The sequence below is a fragment of the Coregonus clupeaformis genome, chromosome 14, assembly GCF_020615455.1.
Source record: "Coregonus clupeaformis isolate EN_2021a chromosome 14, ASM2061545v1, whole genome shotgun sequence".
NCBI classification, from domain to species: Eukaryota; Metazoa; Chordata; class Actinopteri; order Salmoniformes; family Salmonidae; genus Coregonus; species Coregonus clupeaformis.
In genome coordinates, this window is record NC_059205.1 from 11,514,264 (window position 1) to 11,533,752 (window position 19,489).

The 19,489-nt window shown below is 43.1% G+C and overlaps 1 protein-coding gene across 2 annotated transcripts; it reads right to left on the bottom strand.

The window, feature by feature from the left end:
• Nucleotides 1-1,958: 1,958 nt before the first annotated feature.
• On the bottom strand, nt 1,959-18,378 carry LOC121580752 (anoctamin-8). 2 transcript variants are annotated; one of them, XM_041895769.2, is made up of 17 exons: nt 18,159-18,378; nt 14,986-15,096; nt 14,215-14,347; nt 13,275-13,413; nt 13,056-13,152; nt 12,837-12,953; nt 12,360-12,487; nt 11,511-11,672; nt 10,363-10,515; nt 8,680-8,806; nt 7,828-7,883; nt 7,409-7,483; nt 6,633-7,304; nt 6,191-6,382; nt 5,703-5,834; nt 4,443-4,553; nt 1,959-4,075 (listed from the first exon to the last, which is right to left on the bottom strand). In XM_041895769.2, the coding sequence occupies exons 1-17, from the start codon at nt 18,313-18,315 to the stop codon at nt 3,398-3,400; spliced, it is 3,240 nt and encodes a 1,079-aa protein (XP_041751703.2). In that variant the 5' UTR covers nt 18,316-18,378; the 3' UTR covers nt 1,959-3,397. The 2 variants fall into 2 exon arrangements, with proteins under 2 accessions (XP_041751703.2, XP_041751704.2); XM_041895770.2 differs by lacking the exon at nt 18,159-18,378 and adding an exon at nt 17,384-17,455.
• Between the last annotated feature and the right edge of the window lie 1,111 nt (nt 18,379-19,489).

Genomic DNA, 19,489 nt, shown 5'->3' on the forward strand with positions numbered 1-19,489 from the left:
CACTCTCTCTATCATTCTGCTGCTATTTACAAAGATCTGGTATTGTCTAGTGAGTCGTTAATCCTGTCCAAAACTATGGCTTATAAAGTTTGTGTATACATGGTTTGCTTCTTCAGACTATTATCAAGTAATAGTTCAAGGACTTGCAGGGTCCTGAACCTTTAGATCATTGGATCATTGTATCTTACCCGAAACAGCGACACCAAATTGTTTGAATGCATGTACAGTATAAACTTTGCAGGCCATTAGTTTAAGGTGGTGTCAGCTCATCTTGTTTGAGTTGATCTTGAGGCTGGCTGACGATCAGCTACCATTATGTTCCTTGGTGAAGCTACAGTGGTATTCACCCCCCCCCCCTTGGCATTGTTCCTATTTTGTTGCCTTACAACCTGGAATTAAAATTGATTAGGGGGTTTGTATCATTTGATTTACACAACATGCCTACCACTTTGAAGATGCAAAATATTTGTTTCTTTTGAGACAAACAAGAAATAAGACAAAAAAACGGAACTTGAGCGTGCATAACTATTCCCCCCCCCCCCAAAGCCACCTTTTGCAGCAATTACAGTTGCAAGTCTCTTGGGGTATGTCTCTATAAGCTTGGCACATCTAGCCACTGGGATTTTTGCCCATTCTTCAAGGAAAACTGCTCCAGCTCCTTCAAGTTAGTATAACAGTAATCCTTCTACACCCCACCTCCCCCAGTGGTGGTTGTCCCACTGGCTATCCTAAGTTGAATGCACCAATTTGTAAGTCGCTCTCGATAAGAGCGTCTGCTAAATTACTTAAATGTAAAGTTGGATGGGTTCTGCTGGTGTACAGCAATCTTTTAAGTCATACAACAGATTCTCAAATGGATTGAGGTATGGGCTTTGACTAGGCTATTCCAAGAAATGTAAATGTTTCCCCTTAAACCACTCAAGTGTTGCTTTAGCAGTATGCTTAGGGTCATTGTCCTGCTGGAAGGTGAACCTTCCGTCCCAGTCTCAAATCTCTGGAAGACTGAAACAGGTTTCCCTCAAGAATTTCCCTGTATTTAGCGCCATCCATCATTCTTTTCAATTCTGACCAGTTTCCCAGTCCCTGCCGATGAAAAACATCCCCACAGCATGATGCTGCCACCACCATGCTTCACTGTGGGGATGGTGTTCTCGGGGTGATGAGAGGTGTTGGGTTTGCTCTAGACATAGCGTTTTCCTTGATGGCCAAAAAGCTCAAAAAGCTCAATTTTAGTCTCCCACATGCCTTTTGGCGAACACCAAACATGTTTGCTTATTTTTTTCTTTAAGCAATGGCTTTGTTCTGGCCACTCTTCATAAAGCCCAGCTATGTGGAGTGTACGGCTTAAAGTGGTCCTATGGACAGATACCCCAATCTCCGCTGTGGAGCTTTGCAGCTCCTTCAAGGTTATCTTTGGTCTCTTTGTTGCCTCTCTGATTAATACCCTCCTTGCCTGGTACGTGAGTTTTGGTGGGCGGCCCTCTCTTGGCAGGTTTGTTGTGGTGCCATATTCTTTCCATTTTTTAATAATGGATTTAATGGTGGTTTGTGGGATGTTCAAAGGTTTGGATATTTTTTTATAACCCAACCCTGATCTGTACTTCTCCACAACTTTGTCCCTGACCTGTTTGGAGTGCTCCATGGTCTTCATGGTGCCGCTTGCTTAGTGGTGTTGCAGACTCTGGGGCCTTTCAGAACAGGTGTATATATACTGAGATCATGTGACACTTAGATTGCACACAGGTGGACTTTATTTAACTAATTATGTGACTTCTGAAGGTAATTGGTTGCACCAGATCTTATTTAGGGGCTTCATAGCAAAGGGGGTGAATACATGTGCACGCACCACTTTTCTGTTATTTATTTTTTTGAATTTTTTGAAACAAGTGAATTTTTTCATTTCACTTCACCAATTTGGACTATTTTGTGTATGTCCATTACATGAAATCCAAATAAAAATAAATTACAGGTTGTAATGCAACAAAATAGGTAAAACGCCAAGGGGGATGAATACTTTTGCAAGGCACTGTAGCTGTCTACATGTGTTAATGTTGAGAGTTCTTTCCACAGGTAGACAAGTGTTTTGTCATTCAGTTCTCAACAGTAAACGGTGTGATGACCTGTATAGACATTGTGTGCTGTGATTTAAACTGTGTGAATGTGGGGCCATGCCATATAAAAGCACTTGTCTGGGGACCTTACTCCTGCAATTTTGAGGTCATATTTTCACCATTGACTTCTTTACATATATTTGTCCAATGGGCAAACGTTTGTTGAGTGTTTCTCTTTAAAACCAACTGCAGCAAGCTAAAAAAACAGCACCTTGATCTCATATGGCAATGATCCTCTGCAAAGATGTGCTTTTAAGAGTATTTTATGTTTCAATTTGGGTTTAATACTTTGGATCATTCGTCTCAATAAAGTGATCTGGGTATTGTGTCAATTTGCTGTTGAACGTTTGTTTCTACTGTCTACTGAGCCTCCATGAGGTTTGTGTTTCCTTCTTATAATATTGGAATTCACCAAAACATATTTTGTTTACACGCAAAGGTGGCTAGTAAATGAATATAAATACAGACGGCAAGAATAGGCAGGCTACGTGATAAAGTTGGCATGGTAACTCACTCAATGAAATGTGTTAAAAACGTGATGCATTACATTTTCTGTGGTCTCATGATGAAGTTTATTGAAGTGCGTTTTGCATCATTGAGGTACATTCACTACTTCATGTAATAAAATAATTCATAGAAAAACAAAGTTAAGAAAAATAGAATATCTCTCACAGTCACAGTGAATGTACTTATTCTGTACTATTGCAGGAATATAAGATGGCTTGTAAGGTGCTGAATAACTGAATACATTTATTTCAGGTATGCAGATGATGTGCCATGCTTTTAAGACATCAAATCTGATTAATGGATTGACAAAATCTTTAATGGAAACTGCCATCCAGATCTAACAGGAATGCTTTATGATTATCAGAACCACAAGTCATGCAGTCTTATAACTATTTAATTACGGAACTTGGGCTTCATTCAAGGGGGTAAACTGTTACAATTTGTACATAGTATCCACTTATACAGTCAGTATATAGAACAGATATAGCCTATATTTACTGTCATTTGGATTGTGGAGAATTATCCCAAAACATGCTGCATTCTGACCTTACATTTCATCATTTAGCTTGTTCAGGATGACCTACAGGAAGTGCATCTAACATGGTGACATTTTAACAAGGATAACAATTTATCATACTCTGCATCTAACATGGTGACATTTTAACAAGGATAACAATTTATCGTACTCTGCATCTAACATGGTGACATTTTAACAAGGATAACAATTTATCGTACTCTGCATCCCTTTCTTACATTTTCAATGTTGCCATGATTAAGGATTAACACTTGGAGCCAGAGTTGTCAGTATCGCTAGATTGTCTCGTTTCTCCCTTCTCGCTGTCAGACAAGGGTAGCACCTCGCCTGACGGAGTTGTGTTCAGGTCCTGCCTGGTGGGCTGAGTGTTAAGAGTGGCCTGGGGGCCAGCATCACCTAGTTTGGACGGTTGAGCCCCGTTCGCACACACCACTGCGCCCTCTGACCTGCTGAAGCTGAACAGCTTCCCTGGGCTGAAGGTCCTGCTGGGGGATTGGGACCTCTCCTGGTTCACGGAAGCAGCCGTCACCACTGTCCCCGGTGCTGGTGTTACTGACAACGGCTCCTTCTTCAACTCCGGAGACTTTCGGAACTTGAAGCTGAGGAAACCTGGTAGTTTTGCTTCTGCCCCGGTTGGGGACTGAGGGGATCGGGCCGTGCCCGTAGAGAACTTTCCTTGCTGGGGGAAGATCTGCTTGAGCTTCATCACGTTGTTGTTGCCCAGCAGAGAGCTGGGTCTCTTGGGCTTGTCCCCAGGCTTGCCCTGGGTCTTGTCGTGGTGGTGCTGGTGCTGGTGGTCGGCCTTGTGGTACTCGCTCTCCTGCCGGGCCTCAGCCTGGAGCTCCGCCTGACGCTGCAGCTCCTCCTCACGCCGCCTCCTCAGCTGCTGCTGGAAGTGCTGCTGGGCCTGATGCTCATGCTTCTGCATACGAACAAGGTAATATACAATATGTGTCAGAAAGAGAGCAGACACTATCTATGACTAGCTTTGGTTTGTGTCATGATTGTGTGAAGTTAGACGCCATATGCTGACAAAAGCTTTCATGACTGTATGAAATCTGTTAAGTCATTAAATTATAATGACAGTGTTATGTAGGCCAACGTTACTGGAGGGTTCAAGTGAAGTGTCAGAGGCATATCCTTTTGATACATTCAGTACAAAAGGATGCCCTGATGGACTCTGACATACTAAAGTGGCTGTATGAAGCCTAATGCAGGCATACACGATTCAAAGATTTAAAAAAATGCAAAGAAAAGACACATAAAGGACACAACCTATGCCACTGTACCTTAAAAGCCTCCCTTCTACGGTACTCTAGTTTGGCCATCTCGTCTGCGACCCATCCAGGGATATCAGGGATGGCCACGTGGATGACGTATTTGAGGAGGATGGCAAAATGCTGTCAATCCCAAAACAACAAAGGACAGACTGAGCAAACAGTGACATAAAAACACAGAAAAGTGTAGATTCATCTATACCAGAGTGGAAAGAGTGTGACGATGCCATGCTGTGTGTGGTGTGTAAAGGGAGCTGCTTGATCAGCTGTATGTTGTGTAAAGGGAGCTGCTTGATCAGCTGTATGTTGTGTAAAGGGAGCTGCTTGATCAGCTGTATGTTGTGTAAAGGGAGCTGCTTGATCAGCTGTATGTTGTGTAAAGGGAGCTGCTTGATCAGCTGTATGTTGTGTAAAGGGAGCTGCTTGATCAGCTGTATGTTGTGTAAAGGGAGCTGCTTGATCAGCTGTATGTTGTGTAAAGGGAGCTGCTTGATCAGCTGTATGTTGTGTAGAGGGAGCTGCTTGATCAGCTGTATGTTGTGTAAAGGGAGCTGCTTGATCAGCTGTATGTTGTGTAAAGGGAGCTGCTTGATCAGCTGTATGTTGTGTAAAGGGGAGCTGCTTGATCAGCTGTATGTTGTGTAAAGGGAGCTGCTTGATCAGCTGTATGTTGTGTAGAGGGAGCTGCTTGATCAGCTGTATGTTGTGTAAAGGGAGCTGCTTGATCAGCTGTATGTTGTGTAAAGGGAGCTGCTTGATCAGCTGTATGTTGTGTAAAGGGAGCTGCTTGATCAGCTGTATGTTGTGTAAAGGGAGCTGCTTGATCAGCTGTATGTTGTGTAAAGGGAGCCTGGCTAGCTCAGTTGGTATAGGCAAAGACTCTTAATCGCAGGGTCGTGAGTTTGAGCCCCACGTTGGGCGCATGCCTTTCAGCAGCTCTTGTTCTTCTCAATTACCTGTCATGTCTTTCTCAATTTTAAATGACAGCCCAATATGTATCTACATTATTGTACAATGCTGCAATTGATATTCTAAACAAAATGCCGTATTTGTGTGAAGGCGGTAGACCGAGGTAAAAACAATGCCCCCCCCCCCCGCATTGTTTTATAGCCTGTACTCTGTGTGATTTATGTACAGCCTCCTTGGTTTTGAGAAAGGTGCTATATAAATAGTACCACAATTGCTGCGATTGTTGTTTGTATTTGTGGCATCGGTCTACCGCTTGTCACGGTGAAGCCATCCATTATGGCTGTCCACTGCATTGTGTTTTACCTCCAGTACCACAATGGAGATGATGACCATCTCTGGGCTCAGCCAGGGGAAGAGACGCTGCAGCTGACCACACTGGCCAATGAGATAACAGTTCACCATGATGGCTATCAAGCCCATGACCTCCATTGCAGTCTGCACACAGAAAGAGAAGAGATTAAAATATCTCAGAGGGAAATTATCTTTATGAATGAAATAGCTGTTGTCATGCTTTTTTAAAGAATTGCATGATTTTAAAATGGTTCTCTGAGTTTAAGCTTAATTGCAGGTGGGGTAAATATATGCCTAAATGTATTTGAATATATGTCCTGGGACATACTGTACCAGGATAAACTCATAATTGGAGAATAGGAGTGTTGATCTATGACGATTTTTGCCTTTTAGATCATAATGAATAAGATTACATGGCACAAGGGGCAGCTGACCCTAGACCAGCACTCCTACTCTGAGATGTCTTTTGAATACGAGCCCAGATGTGAGCGACCACTAACCTGCCACTGTCCGATGCTCTCCACCCTCTGGCCAAAGGGCCTCTGCAGGCCAGTACAGAGCTTCAAGGCGTCACTCCGGATCTCGATAATGTTGTTGATGAGGGCACACATGGCAGCCAATGGGAAGGCAGAGGAGAAGAGCACGACATAGCCAAACTGGATGAACATCTCCTGGTAGTCCTGCAGGGTGTCCTATTGGATCAGAGGTCAAAAATCAAAGTCACATAACTGCTGGGGTTGTCATAGAATAGCATTTGTGTTTAAATCACTTTTTTACTTCAAATCTGAATGCACTGTATGCCGGGCTTCGTATGCACCAACTAATAACTAAAGTCCATTCAAATGCAACTAAACATGTGTACAATATAAACATAATGACCTGTGTTGCACTGATAGGCAGCAGATCAAGTTCATAGCAACAGATCTGACGACTAAGACACACCTCATATGTCTGCATGCAGCTCTCGATCTCCGCTTGGGTGATGATGACAGACTTAGGCTCCTCAGGCGGGTCAATCCAGGACTTTGTGGACTCTTTCTCTGGGATTGGACTTTTCAGTCTCTGGCATACTACCGTGTCATACTCAGTTGGTGGGGAGACACTAGTCTCCTTGGTCTCCTTGGTCTCAGAGGACTCATAGTCACTGTCATCATCACCTATCTCAAAGATGCTGGAAGGATCCATGCCCTCCTCCACCATCGTGGGACTGTCCTCGGGGAAGCTGTCCTCAGGCTGGGTCGCCATGGCAACGTCCCTAGCAACATCCACCTTCTCATTGAAGCTAATCTTCCGCTGCCTCAGTGTGTCATTTATGTCCCACTCTTCCTCTGTGAACCTGTAGCCAGCCTTTAGATCTCCTCTCTTGTTCTGTTCTGTCTGTCCATTCACAGGATGTGTGACAATGCCTTTGGGGCCTAGCAGGGACTGGATAGTCCATGAAGCCTGGGCCTTTCCTAGAGCCAGGCGGCTGTACTTGATCACTATGGCCTGGAGAACCTCCCACACGACCTTGGGGGTAAATACTCCTAGTTTGTGGTGCTCGTACAGATAAGGCTGGAGCACCTCCTTGATGTTCTGGAGGAACTGGCGGAAGATCAGGAGAGTGGCTAGCATCTGTGAAGAGACAGTGTGAGTGATTCTTTTATTGTTGTTCTTTAAGGAGAATAAGTTTGTTCAATCATGTTTTCCATTGTTCAAATCTAACTGACAGATTATACCTCCTTTAGTCGCTCCATGTCCTTGAGGTAGAATCCGATGTAGAAAAGGCTAAGGTAAGAATTTATAAACTCAAACTGCAAAATGAAGAGAATGAATCTGAATGAGACAAGACATTTCTAAACATACACTACCAGTCAAAAGCTTGGACACACCTACTCATTCAAGGGTTTTTCTTTATTCTGTAGAATAATAGTGAAGACATCAAAACTATGAAATAACACATATGGAATCATGTAGTAACCAAAAAAGTGTTAAACAAATCAACATATATTTTACATTTGAGATTCTTCAAAATAGCCACCCTTTGCCTTGATGACAGCTTTGCAAGACATTTCTAAACATACAAAAGTATTAGTCAATAATACACCCCTTTGGATAATAGAGAACAGTAAATAAAAGAATGAAAAGTCTAACTTACAAAAAACATTTTAATGATGAGATTATTCTCATAGGCACTCTGAAGTCTGTAGTTCTCTGTAAGAAAGTGATAAGAATCATCAAAATACATCGCTCCATTTGACACTGATTACTGAACAAACCTGTGTGATCACTTTGTATTAAACCTGAAGAGATCAGAGCCAGTATTCATAAAGCGTTTGTCTTGTAGATTACATGGACAGGGAGGGACCTGATCCTAGATCAGTACTCCTGCTCTGAGATGGACCCTCACTGCTAGCCTGGAAAACCCGACCCTAGGCAACACAGTGACTAGGGCCCGGTTTCAATGATGGACTCTTTTGGCAACACAGTGACTAGGGCCCGGTTTCAATGATGGACTCTTTTGGCAACACAGTGACTAGGGCCCGGTTTCAATGATGGACTCTTTTGGCAACACAGTGACTAGGGCCCGGTTTCAATGATGGACTCTTTTGGCATAGAGGAACTACGTCACTGCCTACGTCGATCAGGGGGGAATCTGGGGACTCTCCCATAAAAACCACGAGGCAGACATGCTCGAACGTCGCGATTCAAAACCAAAGTTTGCAGGCAAAACCGTTGCAGTTGTTTTAGTTAAGGTAGTTGATGCAAACTAGCCTCTCGGAAAATGCACTCATTAAAAATAACCTCTGTGATCTCCATCTTGCTAGCTACTATTTTGTATTTTATTTAAGAGGATAAAGTAGTGATGTAGGTCTATGCCATAAAGAGTCCATAATTGAAACCAGACCCTAGTCACTGTTGCCTAGGGTCGGGTTTTTGAGGCTACCTCACTGCTCCGATCATTCCTCACTTGGTGCTCATATTAGTGAATCTCAGCTGGACAGCTTACCCATATCATTGAGCCAATGGGCGATCTTCCTATACACCTCACCACACACAGTCACAACGATGGCCAGCAAAATTTTTGGAATGAATCTTGTGATACTGGGTAACTCCTTAATTTCCATCACAAACTCCTATAAAAAGAAAGAAGAAGAGATCAACCAAAAAATTGATATATTTAATTACAGAAAGACAGGTAAATCAACCCTTGAGCCATTCTCTTTGATCTTAAAAACGCCTATCGCTGAAAAGTGAATTGGGTTCCTTGTGATTTAAACGGCAGAATGTACAGTATACACTCATGATAACTGACACTAAAGGCTCCTATAGAGCGATTGTAATTGAAAGGAAATGTTCCCGCGTTAGTGGAGACTTAATTCACGGTAAACGCTGCATACAGTGCATTCGGAAAGTATTCAGATCCCTTCACTTTTTCCACATTTTGTTACTAGTCTCCCAGTCCCTGCCGCTGAAATACATCTCCACAGCATGATGCTACCACCACCATGCTTCACCGTAGGGATGGTGCCAGGTTTCCTCCAGACGTGACGCTTGGCATTCAGGCCAAAGAGTTCAATCTTGGTTTCATCAGACCAGACCATCTCGTTTCTCATGATCTGAGAGTCCTTTAGGTGCCTTTTGGAAAACTCCAAGCGGGCTGTCATGTGCCTTTTACTGAGGAGTGGCTTCCGTCTGGCCACTCTACCATAAAGGCCTGATTGGTGGAGTGCTGCAGAGATGGTTCACAGAGGAACTCTGGAGTTCTGTCAGAGTGACCATTGGGTTCTTGGTCACCTCCCTGACCAAGGCCCTTCTCCCCCGATTGCTCAGTTTGGCCGGGCGGTCAGCTCCAGGAAGAGTCTTCTTGGTTCCAAACTTCTTCCATTTAAGAATGATGGAGGCCACTGTGTTCTTGGGGACCTTCAATGCTGCCTCATGGCTTGGTTTTTGCTCTGACATGCACTGTCAACTGTGGGACCTTATATAGACAGGTGTGTGCCTTTCCAAATCATGTCCAATCAATTGAATTTACCACAGGTGGACTCCAATCAAGTTGTAGAAACATCTCAAGGATGATCAATAGAAACAGGATGCGCCTGAGCTCAATTTTGAGTCTCATAGCAAAGGGTCTGAATACTTATGTAAATAAGGTATTTCTGTTTTTTTTTAAATACATTTGCAAACATTTCTAAAAACCTGTTTTCGCTTTGTCATTATGGGGTATTGTGTGTAGATTGATGAGGACTTATTTTTATTTGATCCATTTTAGAATAAGGCTGTAACGTAACAAAATGTGGAAAAAGTCAAGGGGTCTGAATACTTTCCGAATGCACTGTATGTCAGCTCAATCGGAAATTACCTTGACATTTATTTTGCGCTATACTTCTGAACTTCCGCGATACGGATTGAATCGAGCTCTAACACTACTTAGTGTTCTGACGAAGGAGCTTCCTTTGAAATCGTGTCAGCAATAAATATTATTAAAGAGAATTAAGCTGCCGCCTCAACCTTCTTTCAATACTTCAATAGTGGACATGTTTGATTACGATGGCTAAGGGCTCGATTCAATCCGTAGCGCAAAATATCTGCATTGTAGCACGGTTGAAATTGAAAGGTAATTTCCTATTGTGCCGACATATGCAGCGTTTACCATTGCCTTTAAATGTCAATATAGATTTCTGTCTCTTACCTGCATCTCCAGACAGACGAGCATGGCCAGGAAGACAAAGCAGAGACAGAGGAGACAGATGGGGAGGCTGACCATCCACCTGAACATCGTCCTCTTCCAGGGTGGGTAGTAAAACTCCTCACAGCCTGTTATGGGGCTACACCGCTTTACACCCTGAAAAACACACACATGTCCAACACCAACTAAAATGCTAGCGCCCAACGTGGGGCTCGAACCCACAACCCTGATATTAAGAGTTTCATGGGCTACCAACTGAGCTAGCCAGGAACAGACAGCTCCCCCTTTACATTTTAGCAGACGCTCTGATCCAGAGCGACTTACAGTACTGAGTACATAAATGTGCATATATTCCCCTGTGGGAATCGAACCCACAACCCTGGCGCTATCCTCTACCAACCGAGCCACATGGGAACTTTAGAAACCACAAGAGCCATGTGTCCCCCTAAGATATGACAGTAGTTGAGAACCTCAAGAACACCCATTAAAACCCAACGAGGGGCTCAAACCCACGACTAGCTTGGCCGGGAAGGAATATTGACAACTCCCTCTGTAGAGTGCACAGGAGGCATCATGAACGTTGCCAAATTGAGATATGACCAGTAATTGAGGACATCAGGAACACCAGCTAAAACATTTTGCACCCAACGTGGGGCTCAAACCCACGACCCTGAGATTAAGAGTCTCATGCGCTACCGACTGAGCTAGCCGGGCCTGATAGGGGACAGAGACAACTGCCCCTTTAGAAACCCCAGGAGGCATGAACCCTGCCCCCAACCCTTGGAATTCACACCACACTCTCCAAGCCTACAGCTCATGATTACTTATCCCTGTAGACCCGTAAACTCTGACCCTGGGAAAGCTGTATGAGGTTGCTGATGGAATATGTCCTCTGTCCAATAGTCCTGAAGGAACCAAACAGCACTGGTAGTAATCTAAGACCGGGATTCAATCCATGATGCGTTGTAGAGCGCTGTCGAACAATGTGTCTTTTAAAGGCAATGTTCTCAACGTTTGCAGACATTCACGGTAAACAGGGCAGATTTCGGCTCAATCGGAAAGTATCTTTAAATAACAAACGCTGTACAACGCGCCCAGATTGAATCTCGGCCTAACTCTGAATGAATAGGATGCAATAACAGGATGCTCACCCGAAACTGGGGTCTAGGATCTTCAAGGGACTCGGCAGGGATATCCAGTGTCCCCCACCTGTATGCTAGCTCGGCCTCTCTCCGCTTCCACCTCTCTAGGAAGAGTGTCGCCCACACCACGTTGAAGAGGGCAAACACCACACAGCAGATGTCCTGGCTGGTCTGTGGGGGAGTGGAGAAGTGGGTGAGCCACATGAGATACATACAGATTAGGGGAATCTTTATACTATCTATCAACTAAAAATAACACTGGACATGTATCACAGAGCACCGAGATGGTAAGTGCTATGGTGCTATGGTGGGTGAAATATAGTTTTGTAGTATAGGCCAACACATCCATATTTTTCACATGTATTTTAAGGTAGTGATTGAGAGAGAAAACACATACACATAGATTCCAACAAGTGAGTCATTTGTATTGTAAAACTGTGAATTCCTATTGTGTATGATAGCTACATGTAGCCTAGTTTTAGATCTGTTTGTGCTATCTTGCAAACTCCTATGTAATTGTCAGATTAGGGACTAGGCTAAACTACATTGTGTATGATACAGTCTCAGAAAAAAAAGGTGCTACTTAGAACCTAAAAGGGTTGACGAACCCTATTTGGTTCCAGGTATATCCCTTTTTGTTCCAGGTAGAACCCTTTTGGGTTCCATGTAGAACCCTTTCCACAGAGGGCTCTACATGGAACCCAAAAGGGTTCTACCTAGAGCCAAAAAGGCTTGTACCTGGAACCAAAAAGATTATCCTATGGGGACAGCCAACCCTTTTTTCTAAGATTGTACTATTGACAGGTATATTGACCAGTGTGAGGTCTCCATTAGGTAATGTGATGCTGCACCACCTACCTGGTCAGCCTCAGCCAGGATCCACAGTAGGAAGCCGATGACTGCAGGGTACAGCATGGAGTTGGTGTAGAAACCCAGCCAGGCAAAGTACATGCCAATCTTCACCCCAAAGTAATCACAGACGTCATCTGACACACAGACATGACACCAACAACATGGCAGACAAAGACAGACACAATGGGTTATTGGCTTTAGTTAGTAAATTATATTTTTAAGAAATGTGTATTTTTCCATTGATATTGTTTTTGTAGTGCAAATGATATTCTCTTATTCTATGATATAATTAGCATTTAATTGTAACAATTAATAATAATAATATGCCATTTAGCAGACACTTTTATCCAAAGCGACTTACAGTCATGTGTGCATACATTTTTACGTATGGGTGGTCCCAGGGATCGAACCCACTACCCTGGCGTTACAAGCGCCATGCTCTACCAATTGAGCTACAGAGGACCTACAACAGGTGCTGCTCACCCAAAGGCTGTCTCTCACAGACAGCTTGGACCCATGACGTCATCAGCTGACTGAGGATCCGTTGCTCGTGTAGAGGAAACACTTGATAGATTACTCCTCTGGCCATCAGCTCTGGAACTGAGATGAACACATAGTTATCAGTCAATAACAAAGCTGTCTTAGATATTATTGTGATGCTGTAGAGTCAGGCAATGATGAAATACAAAAACAACTGTTTACTGATTGGTTGTCCCTCAAGGAAGTAGAAGTTGTGAAGGACTTCCCCTTGTTTGGCTCGCAGGTTGTCCAGCCAGTACTTGATGATGCTCTGACGCTCCTGAAGAAAATATAAGATCGAACAACCACAGAGTTTGAGGAAACAAGGTAAAAATCAGCAACAGGACATATATCAGAGACGTTTAAATATGTTTGGAGATCATAGCCATAACTGATACGAACCTGTGAGGTGAAAAAGCACAGCTCGCTCTCTATGTTCTCGTAGATATTATCCTCTTCACAGGAAAACCTACGTGTTCCACCTCCATACTGTGGTTTGACCACTTTGCACATCCCCGTCAGCTCTGCACCACGCAGCAAGCTGAGGAGAGGAAGAGAAGGGGGGGGAGTAGGATACAAGCTTTACATTTACATTTTATTTAACAGTCCTGTGTCAGATGCTGTTTACCTGGTCCCATATCTGACTGTTCTGTCTTGCCAACTCCTCCTATGGTCATTGTCAAACCAACCATTACCGCTGCTCTTTAATTATTTTTTATTTTTATTTTTTACTTATCAATTTTTTACTTAACACTTATTTTTCTTAAAAATGCATTATTGTTAAGAGCTTGTAAGTAAGCATTTTACTGTAATGTCTACACCTGTTGTATTTGGCGCATGTGACAAATACAATTTTATTTTATTTTATTTGAACCATTGCAACACAGCACAAACAGGTAAGGTATTGCCTTACCTCCATAACTTGCTACATTTGCACACACTGTATATATATTTTCTGTTGTATTTTTGACTATATGTTTTGTTTACCCCATATGTAACTCTGTGTTGTTGTTTTTATCACACTGCTTTGCTTTATCTTGGCCAGGTCGCAGTTGTAAATGAGAACTTGTTCTCAACTGGCTTACCTGGTTAAATAAAGGTAAAATAAATAAAAATATTTTTTTTTAAACGGATCTGGAACCAGGCCACTATTTACGAATGTGATGTTTACAAATGATGCGTTAACAATGTGAGTACTTCGGATGCCAAATGGTACGTGGTGGTGCTTGTTTCAAACAATCACAGAGAAACAAAATAGTACTTATTAGGTAACTACTATATAATTAACATTTAACCATTACATTTCTGACTTAAATGTCAGGTAAGAAGTGGAGTGTCTTACTTCTCAAATGTGGTTGTAATGAAGAATGCATAGCCCCGTGTGTGTTGATGCTGTCGGATCTGGATTGTAACTTGTGGGATTCCCAGTCGGATATGGTTCAGCAGCCATAGCAAGGTGTGGTCGTCTATGGTGTCTACAAAGGAGGAAATGGTCAGTTTCTATGTCAGCTTTTGTATTTAATTTATTTAAGAGTCTGAGTCTATTTACAGCCACAGCCCAATTGCCATTAATCGCAATCATTCAACGTTTACATTTTTTTTACACTTCACATTCTAGTCATTCATCAGACTGATCACAGACTCTTGGAACATTCAAATAAGGAGGCTGCAACGACAACATTCTTCAAAGCTTGACAGAGGTAGCAACGGTAACCGTGGGAGGGTGGAGCCATGAAAAGGTCAATACAATCAATTAGGTAACCGCCCTAGTGTTTATGGGGTATTCATTTCATCCCATCCTGCAAGAATGAGTGCAATAATTAATATCCAACCCAATTTGATTTGCGATCCATGTGGGAAATGTGCTTTGACTAATGAGATTGATCCATTTGTGTAAACCCACACAGCATGTGTACAGAATCATAGAGTGCCTGACTCTGAAACAAACATACAGGTATTAGATTTTATTCAATAGTCCCTGTAGACTGTTCTGTGTCACGTCAACGAGTGATTGGCTCATTGCCCACATCGGCCAATAAGACTCCCCCTCTAAGTTTCCCATCATGGTTGAAGGGACTGAACCGTGGAAGGTGAATGTGGTGATTTAGCGTACCTGAGAATGTCATTAGTATATCACAGTCTTCCGTGGGCACCATTTTCAGCCAGGATTTATGGGACATGATGTACTGTCTGGCCTGCGAGAGGCGTTTCCCAAACAATTTATCTAAAGGGGAAGAGGTAGAGGGGAGGAGAGAGAGAGAGAGAGAGAGAGAGAGAGAGAGAGAGAGAGAGAGAGAGAGAGAGAGAGAGAGAGAGAGAGAGAGAGAGAGAGAGAGACACAGAGAGAGAGACAGAGAGACAGAGAGAGAGAGAGAGAGAGAGAGAGAGAGAGAGAGAGAGAGAGAGAGAGAGAGAGAGAGAATATTTCACATCAGTCAGTGCGGTGTAATGGGGACATGGGTGACAGAAGGAGAGAGGGAGGATTCTGCCAAAATGTCAAATCCTCACTGTCAGCTTCGCCTGCCCATCAACAAGGCCAAAGCAGTTTGTTACTGCTTTCCCCTGTCTGAAAGTCAGAAATGGGCAGAGATCATCCCAAATCAGAAAGTATCAGACATGATCATTTCCTACATTGGCATGATTAAAAAAGGGATCAGCTCCTCTTGTACAACACAAGCTCTGTGTATTTAAGTTGTTTGTACAACAGAACATTACGCTCACAGTGTTTACTCTACTAAGCTGCAGTACTTGTATGGTAGCTTGGGAGCACTGCTCTTGAAAATCAACCACTACATGGGAGGTACTAACCACAGGCTCTGCCGAGTAAAGCGTCCAACTTAACCAGGTCAAACCATGTGACACACAATAACAACGAGAATCGTTGACTGACAATCCCATAACTGTCCTGTTACCGACATGTCCTGTCCTGTCCTGTAACATTCCCTGCCATCTCTCTCTCTCTCTCACTTTCTCTCTCTCTGTGTCTCTCTCACTTTCTCTCTCTCGGTCTCTCTCTCTGTCTCTCTCTCACTTTCTCTCTCTCTGTGTCTCTCTCTCATGTTCTCTCTCTCTGTCTCTCTCTTTCTGTCTCTCTTACACATTTACACCCACACACACCACTAGGCTGATTCCGAAGGGTTGGGTTAAATGCAGAAGACACATTTCGGTGGAATGCATTCAGTTGTGCAACTGACTAGGTATCCCCATTTCACTTTCCCTCCCCTAACGTGTGAGCCATGTCTAGATTGTGCAGTGAAATTAATCTTGTCACTCTAACCAGGTGCCACTATCGTGCTTTTGTTATGAACAGCATCAACTACTCTATCCTTCCCCATTCTTACACAACTAAATTGTATACTTTTATCTTCACTGTCAACACTGTTTAAACCGATGACAGCACTATACTAGGTACTGCTATCGTGCTGGGACTGCTAGGTCTACTAGTAGCAACATGTCAAAAGCCATCTATCAGCAGATATAGAAAATGGGGTCATGTTCCTTTGTGATTGTACCTACTGACTTTACTGTGGTGCTCTTTTCCTAACCAACACTTTTATTTTATGATCAACACAATTTTGCCCAACATAAATCACAGGCCAATTTTGTGTGTGTGTGTACTGAATGGAGGATACTAGTCTGACAGTAAAAATGGTAGAAATGCAGTCCAAAGCCTATTGAATGTGGGTTATCCCCATGTCCCCTCATCCAATAGCACATCTGGGCCTGTATTCATTAGGCGTCTCAGAGTAGCAGTGCCAATTTATAATCGAAAAGGCAAAACTGATCCTAGATCAGGACTGTCCTCTAAGACGCTTTATGGATACGGGCTCTGAGCATCGCGTCATTATCCCCCACAACCCAAAGGTTGCGAGTTCGAATCTCACCACGGACAACTTTAGCATTTTTGCTAATTAGCAACTTTTCAACTACTTACTACTTTTTAGCTACTTTGCAACTACTTAGCATGTTAGCTAACCCTTCCCCTAACCCTTTGCCTAACCCTAACCCTTCCCCTAACCTTAACCCTTTAACCTAACTCCTAAACTTAACCCTAACCCCTAGCCTAGCTAACGTTAGCGAGCTAGCTAACGTTAGCCACCTAGCTAGAATTCGTAACATAGCATACATTTTGCAAATTTGTAACATATTGTGCGTTTTGCACTTCGTAACATATACTATGAATTGTAATTCGAAACATATCATACGAAATTGGTGATGGACATCCACAAATGAATACACACCATACGAAACGTAATGTATCAAACTAAATGGAGTGTCTCGGATTTACGTGTAGCTCAGTTGGTAGAGCATGGCGCTTGCAACGCCAGGGTTGTGGGTTCGTTTCCCACGGGGGGCCAGTAAGAAAATGTATGCACTCACTAACTGTAAGTCGCTCTGTATAAAAGCGTCTGCTAAAAATGTCCTAAAATAAAAAGAATAATACCAAATGCTCTGAGACCAGGTTGACCTCCATCTCCAAATTCATAATAAAGCCATGTCCTGTGCCATACCGTTTTTTGGCATTGCTGCTCTTGGAGGACTTTCCACAGCCATTGCAAAAAATACCAGTCAGTCAGCTCTCGCCTCTACCAAGTTGTGACAGAATTTGCAAAAACAAAGTGCGGTAAAATGTGTCTGTGATGGTTCTGATAACTGCAGGCTTTCTGGGACATTGTGATATTGTGTACTGAGTATTTGCGTAAGAAATGTGGACTTGTAATAAATGTGTGTGGTTGCTTAATGTTTGCACATTGCACAATGCCGTTTTTTCAGGACAAAGTTGTAATAAAATAACCACTTAAGGCTACTCAACTCCTAAATTAAATATTCAACTTTTAGTCTTACAGTTTCCGTTTAAACCCCCTTATTTGACTGCTAGACCACTGAAATAAATAATGTACATCCATTATTTATTACAATACATAGCCGACATCATAACAATATAATAGACGTAAATGCAGTCGCATTGGACCCATAGGCTAGGCTACACCTGTGGGACAACAAAAGGCAGCCGCCACTTTCGGCCCTGCTCATCGGAATGCGCACAATGCTACCTGACGCGACGCACCAAAAACAAAAACAAACGTGGCATGTAGCCTAATATGAACGGTGTATGTGATTAACCTCAAGTACTGGGGTCAATGGCATTTTGCGTGAATGTTTGAGAATACCGCATCATAGTCTAGTACCACCACAAATAGCATTGATAATTTTACTCCCTACAACCATCTATCTTGAATTCACGCACCCCATGACGACAAATACTCTGTTCCTCAAGACACTCACCCAGGACACCGAACGACATTGAATATGTCTGTTCTTGCTTAGTTCTCTTGTCGTCTTCAGTGGGCACCGTCTTCTCCATCCTCTCCCCTACCCTGTCGCCGTCCGCGGTGCTGTTTACAGAAGCGGCGGGATCAGGTGCTCCAATCGTCACGATCATGGCGCATTAATTCACAGTTCAGTGCGGGTGATGTTCTGAAAAGACAGGGCTGCAACTATGGAAGGTGATGTTGCATGAGCATTGTATGAACAGGGTTAGGGATACCCGCCTACGCTACCTGTTCGTGCTATGACCTGAACCTGGCAGAAAGTGTTTGGTTGTAACAGGTTCTCACTCTCGACCATTCATTTGGAGAAGGTCTGGCCCTGCATTCATAAAGCGTCTCAGACTAGGAGTGCTGATCTATGATCAGGTCCCCATGTCCATGTAACTCATTCATTAATAAGATTTAAAAGGCTGATCCTAGATGAGCACTCCTACTCTGAGACACTTTATGAATACGGGCCCTGATTGTATTGTACTGTAGAGACAAAATGACATAAGCTATTCAGAGTACTTTTATCTCATCAAAATTATGATGTGATCTGCAAGCCATTATTATAGATGGTCACGAAGAGAGAACTCCGCCTTTGCAATAAATATAGCTTGTGATTAAAAAGACCCCTCTGAAATCCACTGAAGGACACCGATTTGTAGGAGATCCTACTTCTCAATTCCATTACGCTTTCAGATCTTGCAGTACAATGTCATGGCCGCTAGAGAGCAGTCGTGTTAATGTGTGAGAAAGATAGAGACTCTTCTTGTTGGTATACAGGGCAAGAGACAGGAAATCCTGTTGAGGTGCCAGGCTGCTTGCTACCTTTAGCCCCCAAACTCCTCCAGGGAACACTGGGTAAAGGATCTGGGCCCGTATTCATAAAGTGTCTCAGTGTCCGAGTGCTGAGGTCCCGCATATCCATATAATCATATTCATTATAATCTTAAAGGCAAAACTGATCCTAGATCAGCACTTGCCTACTCTGAGATGAATATGGGCCCAGAAAGCAGTGCTGCTGCTGAGCTGAGTAAATGCTCTATAATCCACTGTCTCTCCCTACTCTGGCAGAATACCATAGGCATTGAGGCTTTCTGGTTGATGGCTAATCAATTGGGTTGATAGAGTACAGTAAATCTAGTCTGGTGACATGCTAAAAATCCAACTGACTTGCCATTGAGGATGATTGATAATCTTGTTGGGCTTTTGTTTGGGAGAGGTCATGAGTCTATGTACAGGAAAAAGCTTTTCATTGTGTATTACGTATTCATTGTAAATGTTGGTTTAGTCTTCATTTGA